Source organism: Bombus terrestris, chromosome 12, assembly GCF_910591885.1.
Source record: "Bombus terrestris chromosome 12, iyBomTerr1.2, whole genome shotgun sequence".
Classification (NCBI taxonomy): domain Eukaryota; kingdom Metazoa; phylum Arthropoda; class Insecta; order Hymenoptera; family Apidae; genus Bombus; species Bombus terrestris.
The window spans coordinates 5,906,688-5,922,866 of NC_063280.1; the positions used below are offsets into that span (position 1 = coordinate 5,906,688).

Below are 16,179 nucleotides of genomic sequence, written 5' to 3' on the forward strand. Positions count from 1 at the left end.
GTGCGAGCCACGAACGGAGGTTATTAATGCCCGGTGTGCACCGTCAACGTTAGACCGTTCTAACATTATTATGGCGGTATCATGTAAAGTAGACGTTTCGCGGATGTAATATTAATGTAACCCGAGAAGAAATTGAGAGAGAAGCACGGCAGATGACAAGCTGTTCGCTTTACGTGGAAACGATGTATGTAATTATTTCAAGACTTAAATAGGTCGGAACACGATGGTTGTAATTTCAGCACAGTCAAATGGTTCTCGGCAGAGCTTTCTTTTTTGTACACCTTAATTGCACGTATCATGCCAAACATAATGTGTTAATATAATTGGCTTCCTTTATATAGAGTCACTGTTATACTTTCTAAGTATATTCTTTTTATCATTTCTCGATGATGAGCCACTAAAGCTTATTCGTGGTTCGCAATTAATTTAATTAAACAGCATCGATTCGCGATAACCGAAAGAAACTGGTACCATCCACTGATAAGGTTAATCGCTGAAAGAACCAAGAAAAAATGTTGTTATCGGATCGGCGTAAATTAACGACGTTGACGGATTCATTAGGTGGAACGGGACTCGAACCGTGCCGTGGCCGCCAAAGATCAATCGATCGAATTTAAAAGATCACCGAGCGAGTGGATCAACTTTGTATTCGAAGAAACGACAAATACCAAAGGCATAAGTGGCGGGAGTGATTATGATTAATGGTCGAGAACGTGATCTGTAAACACGTTCGATAGGCTTTCGTTTCGTTAGTCATAGAATTTCCATTTCTGATTTTAGACGATTCTGATTTAGCAATCGGAATCGTTTGAATGAAGTATTTGCACTTTGTTATCTTGCATTCATACGATAACGCAGTCTGTCACGAATTTTATATTACGAAGCGAGACACGTTAGGGATTGCCTGTCGTTTCATACGATTCGGTGTTTTTATGTAAATTACACATATCATGTGCAATTACTATCGCTGCTACTTCCTTCGTATCTTTCTCTCTTTCGATCTAGCGTTTGTCTCGAATGCTTGTACGGGCTATGGTAGTCTTCAAGGCGAAAAGAGAGAAGGCCAGATAAGGTAATGTCTTGGTAATGGTACATGTGCTTTGGTTCACACGCGGATACGACTGATCTGTACCGATCATTATCTTACATGTCCTGGTATAACACAATTATTTGCACCGGTAGTACAACTGGCCGAGTTTCATGCAGATATCTATTTCGACATAGCAGTATACGAGAGGCTGGGCAAGGAAAAAAGAAACGCAACCGTGTATCTTTATAGCTGTGCGTCAAACCAGCTGCTAAACTTTACAATGTGCCATAACAGAGCCTCTGTGTGCGTCGTTGAAATAATTGTCCCGAATCAGCGAGTCGAACGTTGCTGCCGATTGTGAAAATCCGCGTTGCTTCTGATCGGTGAAATCTAAGGAACGCGAGTCTTTTTTCGACTCGAGGACAAGTTTCCCTTGAGCTATTGTAACACGGTTCTCCCGTCTCGTAGGAGACCTCGCTACAAATTTCTGTATTACGGACAACGATGCATTTTATTTAATTTTAACCAACGTTATCAAAGCCTGATCTTGGCACCGCCCACGAGAAAGTCATATCTCTTCGTCCACGTGTTTATCCCCTTGATTCTTTATTAATACTAAAAGTCGTAACTTTCTACTCATTATCGGGAACGATGTCAATGATTATTATCGCGTCTAAATAGTCGCGATCGCTTAAAATTTTATAGATGCCGTAACGACTTACTTAGCCAGTTTCTTCATGGCATTCTATGGAATCGACGGATTCCGTGACACTTATTAAGTAGAAATTGAACGATATATACCAACGACAACGATCGTTGAATCGTAAGCCCGTCGATACTGAATCCGATTGAATCAAACTGAAACAATCAAACTGTATTCGTTCTATAGATAAAAATGTTTATATATAATATTTTGCAATTTAGTCGTTTAACTGGCAGAAATTGTGCGAATAGCATTCGTGGCACCCCGCGGCCCGCGACCCGCAGTGCGTTTCACACTTGCGGCAGCGGTACACTCTCGCGTCCACCGAGTGGTTAGCTACTCGCTGTAATTATCCGAGGCAGTTCTTACGCCTCTAGCGTGTGCATGTACACGCTAGTGTATACACGTCGTGCGTTGGAGCGGGTACAAGTTAGAGCAGGTCACTTTCGCTGCCGGCTTGAACTGTTCCAGTCGTCGCGCACGCGTGCTGTTCCATTCATAAACTTATAGAGGCGCGTATATAGCCAGACTGAAGCATATAGGTGTAGGTTCGCAGGTACGCCGATACACGGAAATAAGCTATTCACCGGTTCGCGTGTGTAGTTCCTAGTCGATCTATCTCGATGTTCCGTGAAACTTAAATCGCTGAGGCATACGTAAGAGTAAAGGCGAGTACGCGATGCTCGATGTCGAAGGCGTTAAACTTAATTCTCGCGTGTGATTCAACGTCTGGAACAAAGATGCCACGTTATATAACACAAAATTATGTAAATGACTTTTATGCGTCGTTTGATGTATCTAAGTTTTCATGTTCAGCCACGATTATACATAGTCGTATCTACAGAAAGAGATATAATGGATGATCTGGTATATTCCGTACTGAAGGTTCTGCCTGAGTCGGGCAGCGCGCATTTATTCGTTAAACGCGAAGTTTCGTAACCTTTCAATTAAGAGCGGAGTGCCACGGCGGTGCAACTATGTTCTTAAAGTGGAAACTGTGAACGCGCCGACCACGTAACCGGCTTGCAAAGTTCCGTATTTTGACGAAAACAGACGCAGGCTACGATGATTTAGGATCAAGATCGATAAACCGATTACGCGTCATAGTAATTTTATCAGTATAACACATCGTCAGGGTGTTTGTCTCGCGATAAGACGAACTGGCGGCGATCGATCGTTGAATCGATAGATGGATCGATGATCATCTTTGCCTGATCTCGGTGCACGTTTGTTTCATCTTATACAGTTACGCTATACGATGCAACGATATCGAGGAAAGGATAAATAATATTCCATGAAAAATAAATTCTGTCGCGTTACAAACCTGACACGTGTAGAACAATAAGTAATACTAAAGAGACGATACGATGCAGTACTTGGACGTAAGGAGGTAAGATCGTGTAAAGAACACGATTTCATGGAAAAACGCAATTTGTAACGGATCGTATGCAACAGCTTTCAGTTACTTAAGCAGATGTTATTGCATAACTATAATGTTCATAATTTCTTCTAGACTCGTAGTTCATTGACGTTAGGCTAACGCGTAGCTTGGGGTCAAACACAGTCATAGAACTTTCTTACGGAACGATCATGTTGGAGCTTTTATTACCTACGCTTCATTAGAACTTTAATGACACGTGTAGAATTCAACGAGACTCGTACAGAAATTTACGCAGCAGGAAGTATTCGTATATGTATTATAGATTTCCGTTAGTTTTGTAGTCTTTCTCTTTTATCCTACGTTTGATTTTCTACGTTTTTAATACGTATATCGCTAGCCATCGATGCTTTTGTGTTTGACAATTACTTCGAGTTGCCGACACGACGTGTTTTGCATATTACTCGATTGCAGAGAAGCGTACAATACCCGTAGGAGTGCAAGGGCTACCGTTACGAAGCCGCTGTGAAAGTGCACTAACGAAAGTGCGAATTCCAATGCGATTTTTACACACGCTGTATACAAAATGTTTGTACTACATTATGCGTGCCGGATCTGGAATTCACCGTTAACGTAGATCGTTTCTTTGTGGCCACAGCCGCGAGCCAAACCTATGAAATTTCATTTACCTATCTTACTTAACGATTCGTTGTCCGAAACAATTAGGAAAACGTACAAAGTACCAAGGATGAAAGCAACAGTGTGTATTGAATATAGCATAACGCTAATAGCGTATTACAAATTACATATCAGATACCTTGTGAATCTTCAGTACTTGTTGCAATTACGTTTTTTTTATTTTAAAGTACCATCGTGTTAGGAGAATATTTCCTGAAATTACAAGGTGCTCTAACGATAGCGAAGAAGAGAGGAAAGACTGGATAAAATGGAAATTCTCTTGCAATATCTCGATATAACGATCTAAAATAATGTGTACACAGGGAACTCGATTAATGCATAAAAATGTTGAGCTGTTGATTAAATTGCAGGATGCTCGATCGTGGTACGGAAGGTTCGCAAGGGGTGCGGTAGCTAGAAATTGTGCATCTCGGTGCAAGTCTATTTCCCCGACTATTAGCTTTAATCGATTATAGCGTGACGGATCGAATGATTTAAATAAAGACCGGGTGCGTCATGGGCCTGGCTTGGTACTTGTCGACCGTGCCCGTCGACATGATGCCGTTGCATTCGCTCGTTATTACGCTCAATCTGTTGCATTTTTCGTAACGATACTGTAAAACATGATAATTTCTTTCGACGATTCATGTCGATTAGTTTCATAGGCAAATATATTTTCATATACCGTAGACGAATCAGGTTGGTTTAGGTTGTTTTTACATCTGCAAAGGTTCCAATTACGTAAAAGAGAGAGAATTAACATTAACTACGATCTAAATAGAACGAAACGTTGTCTTGGCGTTAAATGAATATGGAATAGCACGAACAAGAACATTTAGAATGTAGAACAATTAGTTGCTTTTACTCAGTTCCAGGATTTTAATTTAGTAGGAACGAGAAACGAGTAGAATTATGATAAAACCATGCCGTTACTGGTTAAGTTTCCCGCAATCGTGTAGACTAATTTCTAATGCAGATACGTACGTTTGTATGTTGCAGGTGACGTACGCCGAACGGGCCAGTATTCATGCCAGTATGCCAATCAGATGCCAGTAGAGAGCCAGTATCTGTATCTGTCGCCACCGATAGCCAATTAATAAGTTACTTAGATAGTTAAATTAATAGACGATACATCACACGCTGTTTTATATAATCGTTGTTAGAAGACGTCGCTTAATAGGCGTAACAAATATACACGTATATATATTATATATACATACACACACGTACATATACGCATATATAAATATAATATAATCGAAGAAGCAATAAGTGTCGAATCGCGGGCTATTATTTTCACGTCGTACTTTTTTTTTTCTACCACCACAATTTTCTCCGCTCGTTCATTGGTTTGATTTTTTAAATTATCGGTGACCGCGTGTTCTCTTTACGAGAGTATATTCGTAAGATTGGACAGAGTGCAATCGAGTTGTGATTATCGAAGTGGACTGACCGATCGATTTCTCGGCTGTGAAGTGAATTAATACCCCAGGAAAACGATTGAAACGGAGAAAGGAAGCGAATAGCGTACACAGGCGAGCACGGTGGCTGGAAACGGTGACTTACATCGAGAGCGCCAACCTGCAATCAAGGTTCATGGTTTTCATGGTGAGTCATTGTATCTATTTCTACTAATTTTAATACGGTTACGGTGTTTTATCGCCGTTTCTTGCTTTTCCTCGGTACAACGCGGCTGTACAATCACGACACACCGAACGCTACGAAAAAATTTCGTACCCTTTTTTTAACTAGCTGCCGCAACACGAGGAAATTTGTTGCATGAAATTTCACGCAGAAATTTCGTGACATATTTACACATGATTTCTCCTCGTTTTTATCCTTTCCCCCCTTTTTTCCCTCGTACTTCTGTCGGTCGCTCAATTACGAATTGGCAAGCGGACCCGTTATAAGCAACGCGATTTTATGCAAAATTTCCGCCGTGACGAGATGCCGCAACTTCCATGAAATATATAGCACGTGTCACGTGCAATTTGCATAATGCAACATCGACACTTCTTCGATGTACCGAAACGTTATCTTTATACACGTCGTATCGTTTCATATCACGGATCATTGGATTATCGAGCGAGCGGCTTAAACGAACATCCGATAATGGTGAATTCGAGGAACTGAAACTGTCTCGTAAATATCGATAAATAAGGACTACCGAAAGTATTACAAACTTCCGTCTCCTGCAATTTATTGCCATTCCCCTTTATCGCGAGTTCAGGGTAATATTCAATGGGCATCGCTGTAATCATTTCGATAAAAGCTGGTTTATATCGAAATCTACAGGCTCGATATCCTGTTGGTACGTACAAGGAAAGTTTCTCAAGTTTCTACCCTCCGTTACCTCTTGGCAATCGACAAATTTTTTCCTCATCCGGAATAGCTATCTATCTTCCTTTTTTCTCGCTCTTCCGTTTCGTTAACATTCGCGTTTCCAACCCGTGTATTTTTTTCCAGCTTGCTTTATTCAACTCGGATACGTTACTCGAGTTACCGATTTAACTGGTTTATCTGAAACTTTATTATTCGTCTCTAAATTCTTCCGGCTGATCGGCTGGGAATATCTTAATGCAGACGGTCACAGTGTGTTACGCAAATTAGTTAGCGTAGCAGAGCGTAACTTTCAAATTATATACCATAACGTGGCTCGCTAATTAAGAAAAGCGTCGAATAAGCGGCTGCATCGGGCATTCGATACGTTCGATTTCTCCCGGTTATGCCACTCGGCTTTGTTACTCTTGCTGGGATATTTCGAGGGCGAAAGAGGAGACGTAGAGGCAAAACCAAAGAGAAGAAAGAAGGATACAAAGAGAGATGCACCGCCAGGTTACGGGTCAGCCGCGGTGGGGCATTAATAATCGTTTACAATCTTTAAAGCAGGGTGTGGCGAGTGCGTTAACCCTCCTTTTCTTCCTCTTCTTCCTTCTGTTCCTCCTACTCCGGCTTCCTCTCTGCTTTTTCTTACTCTCCTTGCTTCTTCGTGATCGTCCGTGGCGCACCGGATGGACAAAACACGAGGAAAAAGTCCTGGCTTGCCTTCGTAAACCAGTTGGACGTATATATCGTGAAAAAAGGATAATCAATGGCGAAAGGGTACACACTCGATCTGTAGTCGTTTTATCGTCATGACGATTTCGCTGGCAGCGCAAGGGGCAGAATTTATTTGTGGATCATTGAAAATCGTTTGCGTGGCTGCTGAACTACAAATCGATTCCAGCGACTTCTTCGATCGCCACTTTATCGTTTTTTAACGTAGAATACGTTAAGAATACGTAGTTTCATAGATTATCGAACATTTTAAGATACAGCTATAGGTTTCGATACGTTGAATTTTGCGACGGGCTAAAACGTGGTTCTTTATCCGAAGTGCGAACGTTTAGATAGCTCGATGGTTCATTTTGGAAGTAGGGGGTGACAATTACAACTGAGAAATTAACATCGCCGGGAAACTCGACAAACCGGTATGCCGGTAAATTTCGCCGATTGCATCTCGACCCCTTCGAATAAACAATTTTTAGTACAAAGTAAGTAAGTTTCTTAAGAATATTTATTTAATCGTGCATGGCCACTCGGCCTGGTCAATTTATGCGGAAGAATTTCGTCGCGCACCTGCGACGTTATTCTTCGGTGGAGCTTCCGTTCGCACGCGTTTGATCCTTCTCGTCGATGCGTTTCGGCAATTTTACGAACGCGAACCTCGTCGTTTCATCGTCGACGATTATCGTTGGCGCGTTAGAAAGCGTACGGCCGTGTCCTGTATAATATAGGACCTTAATGAGGCTCGGTGTTTAAGAGCTCGAGGAAAAAATGAATTGCGCGACAGAAGATACGAATCGAAAAACGAATCGATGTCGCCGCGGTGGTTGAAAGAAATTCTTGCCGTCATTTCCCCTTGCGGTGCGTTATTAACGACGACGATAAATATGCGCGTTCTTTTCGCAAGTGCGACGAATCGGCGATCGCGTCCACCGAGTCCTGGCGAGAAAAAAATTCCCCTCGAAGGAACGGGTTCCTCGAGCACGTGTGTCCCTATCGGTTGTCCCGTGAAAATCGGTCGTCGGCCCCTTGGTCACCTTCTCCTCTACGAACGGCATCGCCATTAACCACTACCACAGCCACCTGCAGCGACGAATCAGCATATTTAGCGTCGAGCCGAATTTAATAGAGGCCATCGCTCGGGCGTGCATCACGCGGTTGCATTCGCGAGACGCATCAATAATATTCGCCCCGTGATGCATAGCATTATGTATGCATACTAACATCTCGCGAATCCTTTTGGAATTCAATTCGTGTTTCTGCCGTTTGTTCGTTTATGTTGCCGAGATACGTTTACGGTTTAAACGTTGAAACGCATTTGCATCGTGACGCGCATTACTCGACACTTAGTACGGTTATCGTTCGTCGTGACCTTCCTCGATATTCCGATTCGATTCAATACAATTTCGTTGTCGTACAAATAACACCGCATAGTATTATCGAAGGTCAAATACAATTTTCATAGCTCCATTGTCGTACGCGTTTACTCTTCGAAGTTATCGGAATCGTGTGGAGACATCGCCGAATTTAATTATTCACGCGGTCGAGTATCGACGACGTTTCGAATGCTAAAATTACACGACCGTCAATGAAGTTTCAGTAATACAACGTTAAATATTATTTGTATCCGTTGTACGCGGTGCGTGCTTAAAAAACGTGCTATAAATATTGACGTTACTGGAGCTGTACGTCGGCGAGGCAATTAATAAAAATATTTTTCGTCACAAATGAACGTTTGTCGGTTATATATCACGGCCAACCAGTGGGATACTCAACAACCGTGAATACCTACGGAATAATAAATTCCGCTAAAGGGTGGAGACGGCTTAACGTTCGTAACACGCATTGCTCGCGGATATATTTTTCTCTGGGAGACATTAAAAGCCAAACGAAACCCGTACGGCACCGCCGACCTGGGTACAGTACTCTATGGACGTGAAAAATGAACGAACATCGTGCCACGATTCATCACCCGCGTACCGCTCGCAGTCCTTGTGAAAGTGATGCATGCTTCTTGTCAAAGACGATACGTTGAATACCATTCGTTCAGCGGCTCAAATATACCCGGTAATGCACCTAATTTCCATTCGTCTTATCGTTCGATACCGCGTTACAAAATCTCTTATCCGTCTAAGATCGGTGAATCCCAAGTTTTCGTTGAAAGAGAATATGGGTGTGTACCTGGAATTCTTCGAGATATTTAATAGCCCGAATAAAGATCGAAAACGCGGTCTTAATGGAGAATCTTAATCGTTCGTTTAGAACATTTTTATATTCGCGTTTAATCCTCACCGTCTACCCGTCGTAAGTTCGTTTTTCGCTGCTGTTTATTGACGACCCTATTAAACGTAGGAAATTGGAAGTATTAAAAAAGTAACGTGAGCTTCACGATCACAATCTCGCATCGAGATTCCAATTTTAGGCGCGACTGGGTCGTACACATTCTTTTGACACGTTTTTACCAGGTCAGCTTAATAAAAATCTTTAGCTCTTCGTATCTAATTTCATACATTGACGAAGAAACGCTGTAAGAATAAAAGAGAAAAGCAACCTTCCTATCTCCTTCTCCTCGCCATTAAAAAAAATCGATAAGTTCGATTTTTTAATATCATGCTTTAAGCTGTCCGGAACACGTTCGAAAGGTAAACCTTAGGCCTTTATACGACGGTCGTTATTTCAACGCGCAATGTGCTTACACCGTCCGCGTATACAGCTTCGCCTTATTTTTATTGCCGCAACGCAGCAATTTTTGTCTTTTCTCTTATCTGCCGCGCGCCAAGCACACGATACAGGAAGATTGTTCGTGGTGTTTTGAACGTGACGCCCACGCGATATGCGTGCAGGCGTGCACCGGTACCGTGCCGGTTAATTGTTCCGATGGATTTAAAGTCGGCGTCCGAAATAAATGAATGTCGCTTGCCAAGGTGCGCGGTGCGGTACGATGCAACGAGGTATATATGGTCGTCACGGATTATATTTCTTCGGGACGTACTTATACGTGAGTGAAACTTCGGTACAGTTTTCACATTTTAATCATTCTCATCTACAGAGCAGCCGTTCCAAATCTGAATTTAACTCGAACGCGAGATTATTATGGGACAATCTTTACTTAATAGTTTCCGTTGCGATCTAAAATGCGCGCGATTGCGAAATTCTAATTGGCTGCTCCATCGGTTGTTTGTTGCTCAAACTATCGAGAAGCGAATATATTTAAATACTCGAGAATTTGAAATTCAAGTCGAGCAACGCAAAGCTGTTTCATCGAGTTGATCTCGACGCTGTTTCAACTTTGTTTAGATACGGCTTGTACATAAGCTATCTTATTATCATGCGACCTTGACTCGTTCTTTTTCTTTTGCTTAAGTATATCAGAAGCGTTAGAAACATGGAGCGATCAGACGCTTGGAAATTTTAATAACTTCTCTGTTTATCTTTGCCATTTAATCGAATTTCTTCGACGAATTCACGAAATTTTATTATATCTTCACGTGCAACGAATATCAAAGGCTTCCGTCGCAATGATTACTCGACTGTCTCGATGAATCGATGCTCGCAGCTCGAGGCAAACGTTCCGTCTGAAAAGGCGTGACACGAACAGCATGTACGTACGTACTCTGTAAATTGTATTTTTCTTGATTTCACGGTCTTGTTCGGTATGTCAGTTGCGAATTTCTCGGGATGCGAGTACAGGCAGGCACGGATTTCTACGAGTGTATTATCGTAATCGTAACGAATGATCCGACGAACGTAATAAAAAGTATCGTTTACGTAATGTCGAGAGGTAAAGTCAGATTGAACGATGTTATCGAACGCATAAATTCGACAACGTAGAATTTTAGCGAAATCGACGAGGCATGCTCTTACGCGATATAAAAGCGAGGAAAGTTGGCGCAAGTCCTTTTTGGAGATAAGACGTTAAATAACGCGACCTTCAATTAGCAAGCATTCACGGAAGTCGAGTGACAATGCATTTCTTATCGTACTTTAAGATTTGTATGTTGTTCTCTTTGATCCGAACCACGCATTTAGCGAAGACTCGAGACAGAGAGAAGGACCGAGAGAGAGAGGAAAACAGTTTGTTCTATATTTAAGACACGGCACGTGTTGGTTATTGCACAACGAGTGCAACATTCGTTCTAACGTAGCTATAGGCCTCCGTCGCGGGTTCTGAAATACACACGGTGAACTGTTTACGGATCAATTTAATTAAACATTCGGAGACAGGTTTTCACTGGATTCCAGACATAGTCGATGAAATTCATGATACTGAGGTATGTACGCGCGTACTATCGAAGTAACAGATCGAGTTGATAACTGTTACACAGTGACGAGGATCGTTTGCATATTCATGCAATCTGTAATTAGAATTATTCGTTTAAATCTTTCAATAAGCGAGGCGATGATTAAACAAAAAAAAAAAAAAAAAACAAAAAAAAAGAAAAGAAAGAAGAGAAGGAGAAAGGAAGGAAAGAATGACGAGAAAATACGCGCGTACATGCTTTCTTGATCGAGCAAACATTCTTTTTTTTTCAGATATCCGTACGCGTTACCTATACTCATCGCGATCGTTTAAAACAAATGTAAATATGTTAGCAATAAATTATTCGCTCGTAGTGTACAGATTTTATCGTTAGGTAACTTATAGCTTGATCTTGGTTTTCTTTATGCTGATGTGCGCGTCTAGACGGTACGGCCAACAGAATGTAACGCGAGTTCAACGTAGGTAGATGTGCACCACCCTCTTTTGTTATCGATCGATAGTTACGAGTGGATACGATCATTATAAGAATGTCTTACTCAAACTATTTATACGGTGTCACTTACCTGTTACGGTCTCGCGATACTCGTGATATCGTGGTCAGTCATAAAGAATATTTCCTGTTTCGCGCGATATAAATTACCCGTGATAATCAATAGACATAATTTAAATTCATCGATAGCGAATACGAGCGACCTGTTAAAGATACGCCAATTATAATCTGACAATTAGTTACAAGATTGGAAGAGGGATTTTTAAAATAGCTGTGTCTCGTTGAACGGCACTATCGGCAGATTTCTACTATTTCGTTTAACGTTGCATTCCACTGTGGCGAACGACATTACGTGTCTTGGAAGGTTTCCATATGCAACGAAGGAAACCATTTCAGACGCACATCGTGAGTATTGATCGCGCGGAGATACCTCACGAGTTTGTAAAATGAACCGTAAGTTGCGTTTCCAGCGTATGATAGACATTTCCCCTGCGCCCATGCGATCATAAAACATTCATGTAAAAAGGATAATAGCGGCGCCGTGCTCTATCGCGTCGAACTTTCGTTGAACGCGTGTATTCCGGTAAAAACTGACAAACAATCGGTCGTACAGACATCGTATCGATTGTCTTCAACGCGAACGACTTTTTCACTCGAACGAATCTTTTCGATCTAAGAAATCTTGAGGAGAACTGATAAATATGAACGCGATGCTGTCGTTGGTATCGTTTTATGGTTGAAACGTTAGGGAATGCAGATGTTCCGGAGCGTGTCGCGGACGTGTTGCCTCTGATTTATACTGCATTAATTTTCAAGTAACATTGCGGTTGCACGAAGCCATAACCCGCAGGGTTGTGTGCACGCGTATATACGCGCGCATGCATCTTGTTCCATGACTGTAGGATACCAACAACTCACGTGCTGGCTCACGGATGCTCGATTATCACTATCGGACGACTTCGATCGACTTTTCGATCGTGTTCCGTGTAAAGGGTGTGAACACGCATGGCTTGCCGATTCACGAGGATCCAATCTTGTTGCCGACGGTTTCATGCGTCCAAACGAACGCGTTTTATTCCAATTTGTTTACCATCTTCGATCGATGACAAAGGATTTATCGGTCCGTAGAAATAATTTGCTTTCAACTGGCAATAATCGATATCGCTTTCGTGAAAGCGCGCACGGAGAAATGTCGTAAATAATTGCGCGCGCGTTTTAACGGTCACGTGGCAAGCAAGAATTTTGCAACAAGGAATGCCCGCGATCAAGAGAAAAATAATTACCATCGTTGAAATTTACGGTCGTGTATCATTTTCAGTTTTGCAAAGGGGACAGGGTAAATACAATCTCGTATATCCTTTCAGCGAAAGGCGAATTCCGATGATATAAAAACAGGAACAATGAGTCGCGTGAATTTTATACGACAGAACGGCCGAGGAACGTCTTCTTTCTTTGGCGGCCTCGTACCAACGGGATGGCCATCTTTTAATTTACGAACCGTTAACGTCACGTGGTTCGGTACTAAAGTCGATGGAGTTGCACTCCCGTTTAGGCGGAAGATTTAAAGTCGGATGTAAATTTGGCCAACGTTAAAAAAGTGCCAAATTTTTTGAAACATCTCGTCGACCGATTCGCTTTCACGACGATATAAGTGCATTTACCGTGAACGCACGTTCCAACGGTTTTGTACTCAGCATCGATTTGCCATTGTTAACGATAAGCACTCGCGGCAGTTTTTTTTCTGGATCGTTTGTCACACTTTTATAAACGTTATGCAACGCCGATCGTTTTCTTCTTGTTCGCTATTTAATTGGACCGATTTGGATTCGACGTTTCTACTTTGTGGCATTTATTCTTTTTTCCTATTGTTCCTCTGTTCAGCCTGCGATTCCCGTGCAAGCATATTTCTAATAGTAACTCACGTCGCCTTTTATAAAAAGGATTTCCTTTCGTAACTCCCTCTCGAGCTCTTTCCACGCTAAATTGAGTTAAGATTCGTGACGTCTTTACGATTCTGTCACTGGTACATCTGTAAGTCGCTTTGTAAAGTATATTACTGCTACTGTCGGTGATAAATAATACATCCACGATGTACTTCGTCGTAAAATTTTGTGAATGACGCGGTTGAGGCCTCGACACCCGTCATCGTATTAAAACAGATATTCAAGTATCCTGACAAAATTAGATATATCGGTTCTAAATATCTCGTCTACGATTCGCTGTAATATATTATTTTACGGCAAATAATTTGTAGTCGTGAAAGTAATATATTTAAATTGAATAATTTTCATTGACGATTTATAAGGTCTGCGATGTTGTCGTTGCCAAGTTAATAGGGCCACTTCTCCTATAATATGGTCGTAAGGTCGGCGAACGTTGACCATAAATAAGGCGCCCACGAATATTTCCTCGTAAAACCGAACAAACACGAATTGCATCTATGATGTAACACGTGCTACCGCTATGGTATACGATATTATTCGGATCTCTGTGTTCTTCGAGCTGGAGCGTACAACTCCGCAAAGCATATAGAATCACCAGATATGAAATGACTTGTGTTCCTGCCTGTCGCAATTTTCTTCCGCTTATCTGCATTATTTAGATTGTCGTGAGATAACAATGAGCACGTGCTTCATACTCCGTAGCGTTACCGTGCCACAATAATTTACATTCGAGGCGTATGTACATCAAAGTTTCCCCTATCCGTGTGATTGTCTCTGCTCTCTATCGTTTTTCTCCCGTTTGTCCCTTCCTGTTTCCCTCTTCGGTTTTCTTGCAACCGTCACAACGATTTGCTGTAGCTTCATCATTTTCCACATGATATATCCAGATCGGGAGAGCAAATGGCAGGGCCACTTTGTCGTGTCTCGAACGATCGTGACAGCTAGGCTCGCGTTCGGCGAATATCTCGTCTTTTTGTCGGATAGCCTTTGTACGGGAACAGCTATCGATCCTCTAAACGGCGTGTTCGCGATTGGATATGGTCGTTTGGACATTTATCGACATGGTCGGTCGACGGAAAGCGTCGTTTCATGAAAATGCGAGTCTAGTCATAAAGCGCGCCATGTAAGCGCGCCAGGTTCGTTCAGACAGAGGAGACCGATCGTCGATTCTCCTAGAATTCGATAAGTAGCTGTATCGACGTCAATTTACGCGGTTGACACCGATCGCACGGTCCAACCGTTTGTAAGAAACGATTTTATCGACTCTGTCGACATCCGTCACTGCCGACCGCGTGGACAAGGTTCATCGGTGGAACGGCGGAATTCATGTCTTTCTCCCGGGACGTATATGTCTAGAAACATTAAACGTTAACAGAAACATTGAATACACGGCTCCTGTCTCATCGTACAGCACAAGAGGATTTCGCATCGCCCTGCGGAGGCTCGCGCCTTCCAGCGCGTGTTTAAATTTTATCCATGGAACCATCGGAATCATCAATTCGGCTAATTAACGCGTTAACTTATGGCCACAATTATAACGCGCTATTCTTAGATCTTGGAATCTACGTGGATCTTGGAAGTAACGTCTTCGCGTTTCAATTCAATAACGAGACGTGGCGTTTACAGTGTTGTTATTCTCTAATTATCAACGTTCATACGGTGTTGAAGAGATTTTCATGGTAGAAGGAAACATATTTCGTTTCCTGATAAATTTCCCGGCTAGTTGGCAGGAAAGAAATGGAAAAGGCGGATCGGACGGCAACGCGGTCGAGGGAATTTGCTTCGTGCGCTTAAGTATGTATCTAATGGAGAAACAATAACCAGCGGGATGGTCGTAACAGGAAACATTAAAGTAGTCTGCTATGAAACGGCCACCACGATTATGCGTTCTTCCGAGCCGCGTATCGTCTCTTACGTTCTTAATTCTTGCAGCTCTCTTTGTTCGGCGTGCGCTAATGACGGGTTTCGTGCATAGCCGCCGATCTATTTAGAGGGCAAATTAACTCGACTGAACTCTCGGCAGTGCTAATGAAAAGTGTTTCTGCTCGTTGGCTATGCTTGCGGTAAAACCACGCTGACTCGTGCGCGACGCTTATTTCATTTTACGCGATCTCTTTGTTTTTCACGCGACAACACCAGCTGATCCTTATCGATATCTTCCGACTCAAAGACGTTGTCTGGTAAGTAAATTTGATTCTTTCAAACTGATAATCGAGAACGTTGCTCGAGTAAGTTCGAGTAATTCGATCGTTCTACTCATCAGTTTGCATTCTATCAAAGTTTCACGTCTTTAGCGTCGTTGCTTTAGGTTATCGTCTGTTGGCACAAGCCAAACGTGTCTATGGGATCGACTATGCGGGAGCTTGAGAAATTGTTACAATCTAGAAAGATAAGCGTATCTCTGAACAGCGTTTTTGAAACATAAAATGTGCCGTCCACTTTGAAACCTTTCGAGTCTATCTAAAATTTATCAAACGATCCATTCGCTACACGATTTCTAAGTAACTTACATATGCAAATTACGCGTGTTATTCGCGAATAACACTTTATATTGTCACATGCATAAAAATGGAGCTGGAACGCGAGGGAACGGCAAAGAACATTTCGTGTTGGAAGATCATTGAATTCCGCGATCTCTAGGGCCGTATGCA

The 16,179-nt window shown here is 42.2% G+C and overlaps 1 protein-coding gene across 3 annotated transcripts in view; it reads left to right on the plus strand.

Moving 5' to 3' along the window:
* Positions 1 to 16,179, plus strand: part of LOC100643418 (Krueppel-like factor 6) — a 290,325-nt gene that overhangs the window by 10,163 nt on the left and 263,983 nt on the right. For all 3 annotated transcript variants that reach the window (XM_003399894.4, XM_048410690.1, XM_048410691.1), the window contains one exon: positions 4,789 to 5,397. In XM_003399894.4, coding sequence (XP_003399942.1) covers positions 5,386 to 5,397 — 12 coding nt within the window. In that variant the 5' untranslated portion in view covers positions 4,789 to 5,385. The remainder of the gene's footprint in view (positions 1 to 4,788; positions 5,398 to 16,179) is intronic.